At 46.3% G+C, this 13,889-nt stretch overlaps 1 protein-coding gene across 7 annotated transcripts in view; it reads left to right on the top strand.

Annotated features, from left to right (window-relative positions):
• The window catches only part of ERBB4 (erb-b2 receptor tyrosine kinase 4), a 609,586-nt gene extending 599,678 nt beyond the window's left edge, over positions 1 to 9,908 (top strand). For 4 of the 7 annotated variants that reach the window (XM_061344620.1, XM_061344647.1, XM_061344630.1 and 1 more), the window contains 3 exons: positions 4,423 to 4,470; positions 5,459 to 5,750; positions 8,269 to 9,908. In XM_061344620.1, coding sequence (XP_061200604.1) covers positions 4,423 to 4,470; positions 5,459 to 5,750; positions 8,269 to 8,705 — 777 coding nt within the window. In that variant the 3' untranslated portion in view covers positions 8,706 to 9,908. The remainder of the gene's footprint in view (positions 1 to 4,422; positions 4,471 to 5,458; positions 5,751 to 8,268) is intronic. The other 3 variants (XM_061344638.1, XM_061344670.1, XM_061344655.1) reach the window with 1 other exon arrangement.
• Positions 9,909 to 13,889: the final 3,981 nt, after the last annotated feature.

Consider the following 13,889-nt stretch of genomic DNA (forward strand, 5'->3'; position numbering starts at 1 on the left):
GCTGGCACAGGGTGCCCAGAGAAGCTGTGGCTGCCCCATCCCTGGCAGTGTTCAAGGCCATGTCTGTGGGGTTGGAATTAGATTAAGGTCTCTTACAACTCGAACCATTCTGTGATTCTATTTAAGTTTTACTCATTTTGGTACAAATGTGTTTTCTTCTTAGTGAGATACATGTCCTGACTAGTAAGTCACCTGGGGGTGGTTATCTTGGAAGCCTACAAAATGATGACATCACATTGCAATTAGCAGGCAATTTAAAGACATTTAAACAATTACATTACATTTTCACCTGCACTAATTGGAACCACAGCTATTCTCTTGCCTCCTGTTTTTGGAGCAGTGGCCACAGGGTATAACTCATGGGAAAAATAGTAATGTATTAAGAAAATATGCAGACACCAGTGGTTTAGAGAGGAGCCAAGCTGTAAGGTTCTGTGTTAAGGGTGTTGCAAGGCAGCTATGTTTGCTACAGAGCTGAAGAGGAGGAATGAAGAAAATACCATTACTGTGTTCTCAGTTGGCAGGTCACTGACTGTGAGGGGTCTTGTCAGCAAAAATAGCAATAGATGTCTTAATGCTAGGCCAATTCTCTCCTGACATCTTGGGACAGGACCATTCTAAGAGGGTCTGTTATTATATTGTTACAGTTGCATAGTATGTATTTAAATGTTAGAGTCACAGCCAAGAAGATCTAAAGATAGGAGGCTGGGTTTAGCCTTTAGTGATGAGAGTGGAACAAAACACACCCATGGATAGATAATGTGGCTATCCTGGTATTTTTTAAAGCTGCTAATCATCTAAACATCTACTGGCAGAGAAACAGAGACCTGTTTACCGATGTCAAGCCTGTTGGCAAAAGACTTGCTTTTCTAAGTTACCTTTAAGAGATCACTGTGGGCTGTGAACTAAAAGTAGTTCAAGACAGGTGTCCTCCTATTCATCCAGAATCAGAGAACCACAGATTGGAATTCATGGGAGTGCCTCTGTGAAAACAGAAAGATGTAAATTAAAGGTGTGCAATATAGCATGGTGTAATACTGAATGGAAAAGGAGTGATTACAGTCACTGGTTTAGTGTCTGTGAAAAGCAGACAGCAGCGAACTACAATCCCCTGCATAATAATACTAACACAGTATTGCTACAGTTCTTTCCCCGCTCCTGCAGTCTGGAGAGCTGTGGCAACCTTGGAAACCAAAAGCAGCAAATTCCCTCTTCAGAATTTCGCAGCCTGCAGGTGGAGGGAAGGAAGCTGGGAAGCTTTACAAAGGAGGCAGAGGATTCACAGCAGAGCTTTAGTTTCCTTGCTGTTAAGAGCTGATTCTCTCCAGTCACCACTTTGTATTTCTTCTCTGGATCCTAGCAGTAATCATCAGTTTGCCTGAATCTTCATCACCCTCCATGGATCATAGTTTACTACTTACTGTCTTCAGTGTTTACTTCTCCATCACCTTGGAGTAGAGAGAAAACTTACCTGAATTCAAATAAATACAGCATTAGGGGGGCAAGGAGAAGGAAGATTAAGTCTCCGGCAATGCAACATCCTATAGACATCAGCAAGTTTTCAAAGTAGCATCTGGCAGGCTTAGGGATGGGTTTTATCTATTTTTCTAACACATACTGGGTTGTAACCTGTCCTTGTTGATGTGTCATTACAAGTGGACTGTAAATCTGTGGTACAAAGGAAAGGTAAGGGGTTCAGAGGGAATTTTACATTACAGAGCATCTCCGATTTCCACGGTGTTCACTGTTTAAAGAGACCTTCCAGTTGTCCCAAACAAGCCTTTTTTTAGAAGACTGTTAAGTTACAAGATTGCTGCACAGGCTGTATCCAGATGTGTACTGTGTCTGTGCCCTCTGAAAATCTTATCTCTGGTAAAATGTCTTCTGTTGCCTCTGCTGTTACAGCCTTTGCTCTCAAGTGGATAATCTCAGCCAGGCAGCTGCTGACTTGGTTCTTCCTTCCCTCCTTGTGAAATTTTCTTGGCTATTCTTCCGGATACAAGTACACTTGTTTTGAATAAGAGACCATGCACAGATGGGGCAGCACTGGGGCTTCCAGGCTGGTCCAGCCCAGCCCTCTGTCATCTCTTTCTGTACTGCTTCAGACAGCACTTCCTTTGCAGTGGGCATCATCCTTGCTTTGCCTGTCAGCAGACACAGCTGGGTCAGAGAAGCCACAGCTGGGTCAGAGGAGCCAAAGCTGTTCCCAGGCCTAGGACTTAAGTTTAGGCACTGCTTTACAGACATAATGAGCATTTTGTCAAAAGCTTAATGAACCTGATCACCATTAGCCCAGATTTCAGTGGTGTCTCGGCCCCTCCTCAGCACTGTTACCCATGCACAGAGCCCTCGGAGCTCCCACTGCCTGCACAAAACAGAGCTCTGCTATTTGTGCTGGGAGAGGCCCAGGGGCTGCTCAGCTCCCTCTGCCTCAGCTGAACCAGGCCTGCATTTGGCCATTTGGTTCAAAAGTGATTTGTTGACAGCAGAGGAGATTCAAGTTCAGCTCCAGCCTCTAGAGAAGCTGTTGCTACAGTGCTTTCAGGCTACTTTCTGTCCTTGTGCCTCCCATTTCTCCCTGTCATATTCAGGTCTTGCTACCATCCCTCCCTTCCTACTCAGCCTCCTGCCACATGCCAACCCTTTCTTCCCACATGCACCTCACAGTCTCTCTCACTTGCCTTTGCCCTCTGTTCCTTTACAAGCCACCGTTCCCTGGCTCCAGACCATCCCTGCTGCCAGCTCTTCCACCATCACTTTCCTTGCAAGCCTCTCAACTCCTCTGCATCTGCTCAGACTGCTGTTTCTTCCTCCTTCTCCTCCCCCAGGCACTGGCACTGTCAGGGGGATCGCTGAGACCACAGGATAGATCATCTCCTATGCTTCCTTCCAGCTCCTAGTTTTCCTGAGGAAGAACAATTACAGAGAGAGGCCTGCTTCAAGCCTTGCTAATGGATGGTACAGTCAATTCAGCTTGCACAGGTTTTCCTGGGCTTTTGTGATTTGCATCCTGGAGCCTTTTTCAGGGTCATAAGTTGGCTGAATATGGATTAATTTTTATAGGGTTGGAGAAGAGTGTATCTGTAGCTATGGCTCATCACCATGTTTGCATCTCAAACACAAGGGGCTAGATTGAGCAACAAACTGGCTGCAGGGCTATTTCAAATAGGAGATGATCACCAGAAAAGTGTCTTCAGACAGGCAGCATGCCTTTTAAGGTATTTTGCTTAAACACAAAACATTCCTTTATGAAGTAAGATATTTGGCAGTGACCATCACCTCCATCCTGATGTTTTTGGCAAGAGGTTTATAAGGAAGGCTTGACCGTAGTACATCCAATCCGTACTGGTTGAGGATGCATGTTGTCTTTTCACTTCAGTGCATTTCTTGATGTAGATATGTTTTTGATAATGAGTTATAACTTATTCTTGGGATGGTTGGACTCCTTAAGCAGTGGGGTTTTCCTCATTTCTCTTAAGTTTGCGCTTTTTTTTCAAGTCCTGCCTTTTTTCTCTTCCCCAATGAGAAGATAATGGAAATACAGTAAAGTTTTTGAAATAAAAGGAGAAATACAGTAATTATAAGGAACTGATCTTGTAGACTCAACAATAACATTTTGGCAGTAGAAAAACACGAGAAAAATTAAGGGTTCTTTAGTTTAATTTCCTCAATGAAAACCAGGCTGGTTTTGGGTAGCAGTAATAGGTATAAATGCAGCCACAGTGCTGGTGATGGTACAGCAGTTCAGGGTCCCCAGGGTTGTGTAAGATGGCTCCAGAAACCAGTATCAAAATTAAGATCTCTGCATGGATATTCCACACTTAGCCTGTGATACAGAGGTGACATTAGAAGGCTGGTAGATGCTGAGAGCAGGAGCATGGCACGTTGCAGTCTTGAGATCCAGGAGCTGCTGTGTTATCTGGATTTACCAAAGTTTAGGGGCTGTTATTCCTGTGATATGTGAGCTGTGATACGTTTGATAACAGTCCTGCACCCTCCTGCCCTCCTGGTTATTCATTCCTGCTTTGTCCCAGGGAAAGGAAGCCTTGGCTTGGAGATAGATGTTATCTGCAGTTCTGCCTTGTATTTCCTCTGAAGTTGAGTGCACTGTCTGTCATTCTTTCTGTACAATCTGTGTTTGGACATGAGACAGTTGCAAGATACACAGTTCTGAGCAGATGTAACATCGTAGTTCGCCCCTGAGCGCAGTAAGAGGCACTCAGTAGCCCTTCCTAAGGCTGGTGGATCACACAGCTTGATAATGAGACATTTGCCCTGATCGAATTCTTTGACTTTTGGGTTCAGTTAGGAAATCTAACTGATGTGCATGTTTCCCCCGTTAGCTCATACAACTCATGTGACTTGTTTCATTCATGTGACCTCTTATTACGTATCCATCATTCCATTTTTCTTTCCTATTAGAGTGAAATTGGACACAGCCCTCCTCCTGCCTACACCCCTATGTCAGGAGTAAGTATTTCACATTCAGCCTTCATCCTTTAGGTTTTCCTCCTTCCTTCACTATGTATTTTGTGTTTCAAATCCCGTTTTCCTACGTAAATGGCTCAAGAGCCAATAGTGAATGAAGTGTATATGTAAGCAGTCAGATAGTCAAGATCTCTACTCTCAGCCTGGATTCATGTGCAAGCTCTGTGGACCCACACCCAGAATTCTGCCAGCTGCCAACTTTTCTTGCAGAAGCTTTTTGGTAACAGGCTTGGATGAATCTGTACATTTTTCCTTCCTATTTACAGGTCATAATGTTGAAAATCCCTTGCATGCCTTACTGACAAGCAAAATGGTAGATGGAGTCAAACCACCGAGTTGTGGTACCAATACAAATGCAGTTCAGCAACTCAAACACTACTTGATGGAATGATGTAGTGTTTGGGTGAGAGTGTCATCATTGCTGCAGGATACCCTGAAAATAGGCCCCCCTGAAATAAACAGAGGTCAGAGATGATGAACCTCTATCCCCAGTCCCCTTTGAAGGAGGTTTCCCTAACATGAGGTTTAAAGGGTTTGTTGAGAAACTAGGGGAGATTGACAAAGTGGTAGAAGAGGAGATACTGTGTTTGTCTCTTTCAGCTGTGTATATCCAACCTCCACATGTCTAGGTAGGAGACAAATTTTCCAGCCCCATTTCCAGCCCTGAGAAGCCAGCTTGTTTCCCCTGTCCCCACTCTGCACTGATGGTGCCTCCCTGGGAGGGGAAGCCAGAGCAGCACCCTAGGCAGTCACATGCTTTGCCAGTGTACAACAGTGCCTATGCTGCTGCTGATCCTGCAGCACTGGACAGTCAGTAGGCTGCAGGATGGGCAAGGCTTCACCTGCCTGGTGAAATGTATCATTGAGCAAGTGTGGCAGAAAAGGCACAGGAGCCACAGAGATGACTTGCTGTTGAATCTTCTCTCCCTTTGGAGCCTCCTTTCTCATGTTGCCTTTTCTTTTCCAACAGAACCAGTTTGTGTATCGCGATGGTGGCTATGCTGGAGAAGTGCCAATGCCCTACAGAGCTCCTGGCTGCATAATACCAGAAGCCCCAGTTGCTCAAGGGGCTACAGCAGAGATCTTTGAAGATACTTGCTGTAATGGCACACTACGAAAGCAAGTGGCAACCCTGGCAAAAGAGGACAGCAGCACCCAGAGGTACAGCGCTGATCCCACCGTCTTCCTACCTGAGCGGGTCGTCCGAGGAGAGCTGGATGAAGATGGGTACATGACGCCAATGCGAGACAAGCCTAAAACAGGTAAAAAAATGCTCCTTCTGTAAACCAACTGCATTCTCTCTTTTTCTACATCAGCAGATTTTCACCAAAAATGGCTTTATTGAGTAACCAGCAAGCTTGAAACATTCAGACTAGGTTAATACATCTTTGCATGGGGACTTGTTTTTCTTTGCTTGGTTTTCTACTTTGAAAAGCTCAAATGTGCCAAGTTTTGTAATTCCCCCTTTTAGTTTTCATTCTGGGAAATAACAAGAGAGAGGAATGAAAAAAAACAAACCACCAAACAACCCCTTTTTACCCAAGCTCAAAAGTTCAGTTATTTCCAAGAAAAGGATCTATTTTTGGCCAACTGTAGTCACCACTTTGCTTTGTTTATTGATTGTCTTTATCTTCATGGCATTGTGCTTGGTAAATGTCATGTTGAACGTACCACCACAGAACTGATACAGTTGGCATTTTATACCCTAGAGAAGTTTAGGTTTGAAAGAACAAGATGTGCTTCTCAGAGACCCTGTAAGGTGAAGTTTGTTTAGACCTGTGCCAGCTCAGTGCTACACTTCCTCAGTTCGCCATCATTTGTTTCTTCCTTTTTCAGTAGTGACAGCAGTCATTTAGATGTAAAGGGATGTGTCACTAGTAATTTGCTTCCAAACCTTTGCATTAGCTTTAAAGAAATTAATTAATGTCGATGTAAATGCCAAGTAACTACTGTGTTTGCTAAGAATTTGGGAGCCACTTACTGTTTGTGTTACACAAGGGAAACGGAGGGAGCCCTGGGGCTCAACTCACAGCAGTAGCAATAGTAGGAGTGCATTCATGGTCCTACACTTTAGCAGTCACTCTTGCAATAAGAGATTTGATGATGTGATGTGAACCCATACGTATTCACATACAGGTTCACCCTGGAGATCCTGAGAGTTCTGCAGGAACTTAACACTTCAGAGGTGCTACGTGAGCCCTCGAGATGTAGTGAAAAAGGAGAAAGCGCCTCCTCCCTGTCTCACCGGGCACAGACCCAGGGATGGTGTGGCCATGCTGTGTGGTGTCTGTCAGCTGGGGGATTCAAATCAAAGCACTGCTTGGCTGTCATCACTGTACCTGTGCTCCTGGTACAAGTGTGTGTGCCTGTCCACCAAGTTTTAGCTGTGTTCAGAGATATTCACCAAGTCTTGAACTTTTGCATTCAGTAGTACTGGCCCCAGCCTGGATACAGGCAGAGCTGAAGTGATGACCATAGCCACCCTCTTACAACAGGCAGGGTCCACTTTCCTCTGTGTGGAGGTGTCTCTAGAGCCCATGACAAGAGCCATGCCACTGGAATTGGAACCCTTCTGTTGTCATCCCTGTAAGCCACAGGCAGGCTGAGAGATCATCCCTCACTAATGGCAGTGGCTTGGGGACCCTGTTTTGTAAGGAACCTCTGGGCTGTGAGATGAAAGGCAGAGTTAATACTGGAAGTGGGTTTGATCTGATGAGTTCCAACCTTCAGTCAACTGCATGCTTTTCGTATCTTCCTGCACCCCACCACTCTTGTCCCCAGCTCACCTCCAGTCCAGTCCTTTTGCAGCCCACTTTCTTTGTCAGTGACCTCCCTCCTGCCCACCTGATTGGCTTTCTGTTCTGCAGCCAGACCTCATTACACACAGTGCAAGGCAGGACATGACATGCAACGAGTCCATTCCTCCATGGCTCTGCTGCCTGTGGGTGACCATCGCAAAGACCTTACTAAATGTGCATTTTTAACCTAGCACAGCCAGTCTCTTCATGTTTCTCTTCCCTCCCCACCTCCTGTCCAGTTTTCTGTTCACGCTCTATATGCAATAAAACCTGCTGCAGTTCAGCTACACTTCTTTTTTTTCTCACAGAAAGGGATTTGAAGTAACTGCAACCTGCTCCAAGTCCTGGTTTGAAGCTCATGTAAGGGTCTGTTGTACCCTTTCCAGGGCTCATTTGAATCATTTTTGTCATAATGCTTTGAGGCCCTTTGTTCTTTGGGGATGGGAGGTTTTTAATAAGGTAAATTGTTCTGTTAGAAATGAAGCTGGCTTAGAAGTTAGCCCTTGGGGATGGCTTTTGTGCAGAGAGGCTTAACTGAGATTTCGATAGAGCTTTCTGGATGGGAAGACTGCAGAGCAGAGGGTTTGACTGATAATGTCCAAGGTTGCAGAGAGGGTCAGCAGCAGAGGCAGAAGCTGCTCATCATGTTTGGCTGTGTGGATCATACACTGAGAGGAAGTCCAGGATCAAGCAAGACACGTGGGCTATGGCTCAGTGAGATGTGTAGCTTGGTTTGCCAGTATGTGTAATGAGTCCCTTCATCAGTGAGAGCTTTTAGTTTAGCCCATATGGTCTGTTTAGGTTGCAAATTCTTCACTTTCAGCAAGTGTGTGTTCAACATAGTCAGCACGCGGAGTTCTAGGAATGGCTGGGTGGAGGATGCACAAGTCCAAGCACAGCCTGATAGTAACATACACATGATACTTGCTATGTGGATGGGTTACTCCCTCTTGTTGCTGATTTACTTTTTATCTTTCCATAGAATACCTAAACCCGGTGGAAGAGAACCCATTTGTTTCCCGACGAAAGAACGGAGATCTCCAAGCTGTGGACAACCCAGAATATCACAACGCTCCGAACGGGCAGCCCAAGGCAGAGGATGAGTACGTGAACGAGCCATTGTATCTCAACACGTTTGCCAACACCTTGGAAAAAGCCGAGTACCTGAAGAACAATTTGCCAGAGAAAGCCAAGAAGGCCTTTGACAACCCAGACTACTGGAACCACAGCCTGCCGCCACGAAGCACCCTCCAGCACCCGGACTACCTGCAAGAGTACAGCACAAAGTACTTTTACAAACAGAACGGCCGGATCCGGCCCATTGTGGCAGAGAATCCTGAATACCTCTCCGAGTTCTCCCTGAAGCCTGGCACTGTGCTGCCCCCACCACCCTACAGACATCGGAACACAGTGGTGTAGTGACCGCGGTCTTACACAAGTGGAAAGGCAACTCCTTCTAGCTGCCTCACTCTTTCTCTCTCTCCCCTTTCTCCCTCCTTCTCTCCCTTTCTTTCTCCCATGAGCTTCCTTCTCTTGCCAGTTCACTCATTTTTGATATTTCTAAGTGAAAGGATGTCTCACAGTTGTTTGCAGATTGGGTTGGGAACCTGGAAAGAAGGAAGGAAAGAGACTGAAGGAAGGCACGTACAACCTGGCATTTCTCACTTTCCGCAGATCCAGAGGCTCGGATGGTCGGGGAAGCCAGACAGTACCAGTAAAGGCCAGTGGCAGTGTTGCCTGCTGTCAAGCTAGTTCTCAGTGATTCAACCCACACGCTGCAGGGAAAGCCACAGAGAGGCTGTTTGCTCCAGCAGGAACTGATGAGAGTCTGTACAGCATTCCTGGAAATCTCGATGCAGTTTCCATCAGGAGGGAAAATGGACAATTTTTATATCATGTGTGATAGCATAGTAATTGAGATTGAGAATCCAATTTCTTTCTCTAACACTTTCTAGCCCAGCAACTGAAAATGGCTAACCTGGCTTTTCATAACCATTCAGACCTTCACCGTGGCTTTCCAAGAAATGATGATGGGACTCTAATACATGGCTAAACCCTTTTTCTGAGCCGCACCATGATTTTGTGCCAATTCCTAACCACAGAGACTCCCACTTAGAACTGGGACGTGACACGACCATTTTTGTACATGTGCCAACATGACAAACACAAAACCCTTTCAGAAGAGAGTAACAAAACCACTCCTTCAACATGTCCTTTTTGAAGCTAAAAGACAGGCCAAGAAACCAAGATTTGTATGCAAAACACTTTGCTTTCCTGTTTTATACCTGCTGACTATAAATACATACTAAAACCTAAACAGTTCCTTCCCTCTTTTTCTTCATGATCATGAAGGGAGTTGGGGATGCTGTCAGGCAACACTGAGGACAAGACGGAGAACTGGAGAGTTTGATCTGGGTCATGAAGTCTGCTGGTGTTCTGTGGGGCGGTGGTGGGAAGGGTCCTTTAAACTGGAAGACAGACACTGGACTGGAGAAAAGGCACATAGCAGTTCACTGGAAAGTTAGTTTGCACTTTGCTCTGATTTTATTTGAACTGTTTTCTGGATTTTGAATGAAGCAATATGGAAGTGACCAGCAAAATACAAAATACTCATTTTAAATTGATGAATTCTATGTAAAGGATGACTGTGGAAATGCCAAAATGAAGCAAATCAAGTCTTTGGAACAATGTCGACCAGTTCTGAGAGGCCATAGCATTGACTGCTTCAGAGAATACAGTGACAGAGCAGCTAGCTCTAACTGCTGCCACGGGAAGGACAGCAGAGCAAGCTCTGAAAGGGACTGGAGGCGACAAATGTCTTGCTCTGGCTTGCAGCACAGTAAGGAATACTTTTTCCTAACAGGAGGATTACTCTGGCACAGAAGATGGTGCACACAAGGTGTGAGGATTCAAACCATGCATGACTCGCAGCGCTTTCCATCAAAAATGTAAATAAGTATGAGTCAGTCTCCTTGCACTTAGTTCTGCTTTCATCAACCTCACTTTTTAGGTAGATATCCCCCACCCCTGGCCTGCTTTCTTTGGAAATAACTTTCAGCCAGAGTTCTGGACGTTTTTAGCAACCTGAGGCAGATGGAGCTGGGAAGGGAGGCGTAAGGGCCAGAGACACCGATGGCTTGCTCCTGACACGCCAAGACCCATGTGTGTAAGAGCATTCATGTACCTAGTTCCTACCCACAATCTTAAGGAACTATTAATATTAAGTACCTTTGGAGAGCTGCCTATGTCTTTATCCATCAAGGCTTTTAAAGGGAAAGAAACAATACCTGATGGATGCCAATCTTAGGTGGTACAACAGTATTTCAGTTTATGCGCTTCAGTACTGTTAAAGTCAAGAACTTTGGGGTGACCTAACCTGGCAACAAAACCAGCAACAACCCGTGGTATGGAAACAGCATGAAGTGCCCCCAGTTCCTGCCATCTCAGCGGCTCACCACCTTGAATTGTAGGGAATCAGAGGAAGGAGTAAGAAACAAGCAGTAGTTACCCAAAGCTTGGTGGCTGAGGGTCGGTTTGACAAAGATATGAAGAGATGTCAAACCTGGGTTGGTTGGTATGATTGTAGATGGGAAACAAATTGTGTATGATCATTAGGTCAAGGTTGGTCCAGCCAACAGCCTGTTTCCGCATCAAGTGCGTTCAGGCCAGCTTGAACCAGCCATGGGGTGGATGTTAAACCTGTAACCCCAGTGCATAGCTGAAGAGTCTGCAAACAGCAAGAATAAGTGCAGAATTTTGAATCTGTTTGAGGGAGGTGTTGGGTCAGGTGCTACCAAGGTGGTTCATGGTAGCAGAACAAAATGACCACCAGATCACTGAAGTGGGATAGGTGGTTGCAAAGCCATCACCCATCTGAGAGGCCTATCCTCTTTCTGTTGTCTCCATAACTCCTCGTGGTCTTGACAGGAGACAGAGGCAGGCACTGGGCAGGGCTAGGGGTGCAGGGTAAGGTCCTGGAGACCCCACTCCAGGGGAGGTTTGCCTGCAGTAGTGCTCACAGGGTGTCACTTGAAGCATGGGCAAAGGTCTGACAGGTTGGGTTGTAGTTGCCATGCTGCTGGGAGACAAAGACCAGCACAGAAGCAGCTGGGGTAGGTGGAGAAAGGGGTTGGTTTGTCCCTGAACAAGTCTGGTAGCAGAGTAACTCCTAATGGAGAAAAAGTGAAATAAACTCCTGGCACAGCTGATGTGTTTGAGTTTGAAGGGGTGCAAAAGGATGAACACCTCCAGCCCTGGGTGGAATGGGGCCAGGAGGTAGCTGCTAACGGAAGGTGAGGCCCGTTTGTTTCTCTGGTGTTGGAAACGAGCCCATCAAATGATCAAAGTGTAAATAACTGGGGGGGTTAACCACTGAACACTTTATTTCTCACAAAACTGAAATTATTTATCCATTTTAGTCGTTGACTGTGGGTGTGACGTATTCAGTAGCGTGGAAGTGCAGAGGTTGCTTGAAGGCCAGAACGGCAGCTCCCTTAATGTTGGGCTCAGCCCTGCAGCCAGGCTGAGCTGTGTCTTTTAATACCGACCAGTGACAGGTTTGGGGGAAAGCAGGGATTTTCATACACCCAGTGCAATGCAGTAGGGGCGAGCATCAGCAGTAGTATTCTGTCTGGGTGCAATTAATTCTCTAGTTCTGCAGTGGTATCTGTACACAGCACTGTCAGTTCTGATGGATTTTATAATGCTGTCTCGTATCTGTAAAGGTTTTCTTTTCCCTCACCATAGCCTGCATGACGGAAGAGCAGTTACTGACTTCTCAAGAGCAGACCCCTGAGTGTGTACCAGCCATTGTCCAAGGCACAAAGCAACGTACTTAATGAGAGAGCAACAGCTTAGGTTTTCCTAATCTCTCTCATGATGCTTATCTAGGTTGTTATTGTCTACCTGAGGGTGATTTCAAACAGACATGGGTGCTGGGTCTGATTGACTTTGCTGGAACATAATTGACTGCAACCAACTCCTTTTAAGCTTCCTCCTTCCGCTCTTTTCAGTTTTTCCTGCAGAATAGCCAGGAGGGATTCTTCCATGGCCATTCACTCAGATGTAGCAGAGTATTTACAGGTTGCTTTCAAACAGGTCATCTCTCACAGGTAGCAAGCAATGGGAAGAAACCCAAGCAAGTAGGAGCCACTGTGTTTCAGGTATCTTAAGTTCAGCCCGAAATCCTTTTCTACGTAGAAAGAAAGGTTGCATTAACCCTGGTTGTACCACTTTAGTAGAAAATGCATTTCTTGACTGCAGGAATTGTATGTAACAACCCCATTCCCATCGTTTCCTGGATTAATGGGGGAAGACCTTTCCCTTACTGTCCCACAGCCGGTAACCCCAGCCGCTGCATACAAAGGGCAGGGGGTGCTGGGGCAGGGCAGCCAATCCGGCACTGGTTTCCACTAAGGATTTGAGGGGGAGTATTTGGCCCACCCTCAACCACCACTAATACCAGCGTACATGCCAAGAAAATGGCAACTCTGGCAGACCAGCTTGATCCTGATTCTCTGGATCCCTTGTTTCCACAGCTACAGATAGAGCTGGGCAGGGTGGTGTAAGGTACAAGCTGCGATGTAAGTCTGCTTCGGTTGGGGGGTGTGGAGATGGCCTTATATGGGAAACTAGGACATGGAAGTAAAGATCTTTTTGTGCCTGCTGGGGTGTCTGCATCAGTGTCCTGTGACATGGTGGCAGCCAAAGGAATGAAAGGATTGTGTTAGGCTCCTTTATACTGTCTGGTTGATGAGGAGACCTTGGCACAGGCCAGAATTAGGCTGTTTGTTGGTCATGTAATTCCCCAGGGTAACTGAAGGTATACATCTGGGCAGCCTTGCTTCCTCACAGAGCCCTGTGCACCCTGGGCAGGCTCTATGGAAGCACCCACGTATGCACACACATGGACACTGACACTTCTAGGTGGAGGGGAGTAACATGAATTCCCCTGGGACGGACAGCTGAGGCATAGCTCGCTTGTCAGGATGGATTTTTCCCTCACTTTGCACAATTGGTGTATTGGAGCAGCCACCCTGATTCCCACTCCCATTTCAGAACTGTTGAGCTCAGGTAGGTGTTTTCCTGCTTTGAAGGCTGTTTAGCTTGAGGGTAGCAGCTGGAACAGAGGCTTTAGCATGAACCAGAGCCAGCCCTCTGGTCATCAGTCACCTTTTTGGCTCTTAAAGAGCACCTCAGAGGGGCCAGTGTCACCCCGAGTTCCTTTCAGCAGGTATTGTCAAAGGGTGGTGTTACAGCAGGAGCATGAAGACTGCATCCCTTCATTTCTAGCTCTGTCACGTGCAATATCCTTATTCCCATGGATTTTGGACCTGTGCTGCTGAAAAAACTGCTTGTCTGTTGTTAAATAAAATCTTGGATTTGGGTTCAGTTGGGGGTTGGGGACGAAAGGGGAGAGCCGAGGCTGCACAGGGTGGCATTGGCTGTCTGCAGCTTTTGTGCTCCATCACATGTGAGGAGCTGTGGCATCCCATGAGGGAGCCTCTGCAGCATCACTGTGGTTGGAAGATTCCCTCTCTTTTTTGTTTCCTGGCTAAGGTAGGAAAAGGTCACTGTTAGACATGGGGGTTTCAGGTTGGGAAT

The sequence above is a fragment of the Neopsephotus bourkii genome, unplaced genomic scaffold (assembly GCF_033783945.1).
Source record: "Neopsephotus bourkii isolate Nb327-2 ecotype Australia unplaced genomic scaffold, CSIRO-AGI_Nbou_v1 NB_31, whole genome shotgun sequence".
NCBI lineage: Eukaryota > Metazoa > Chordata > Aves > Psittaciformes > Psittacidae > Neopsephotus > Neopsephotus bourkii.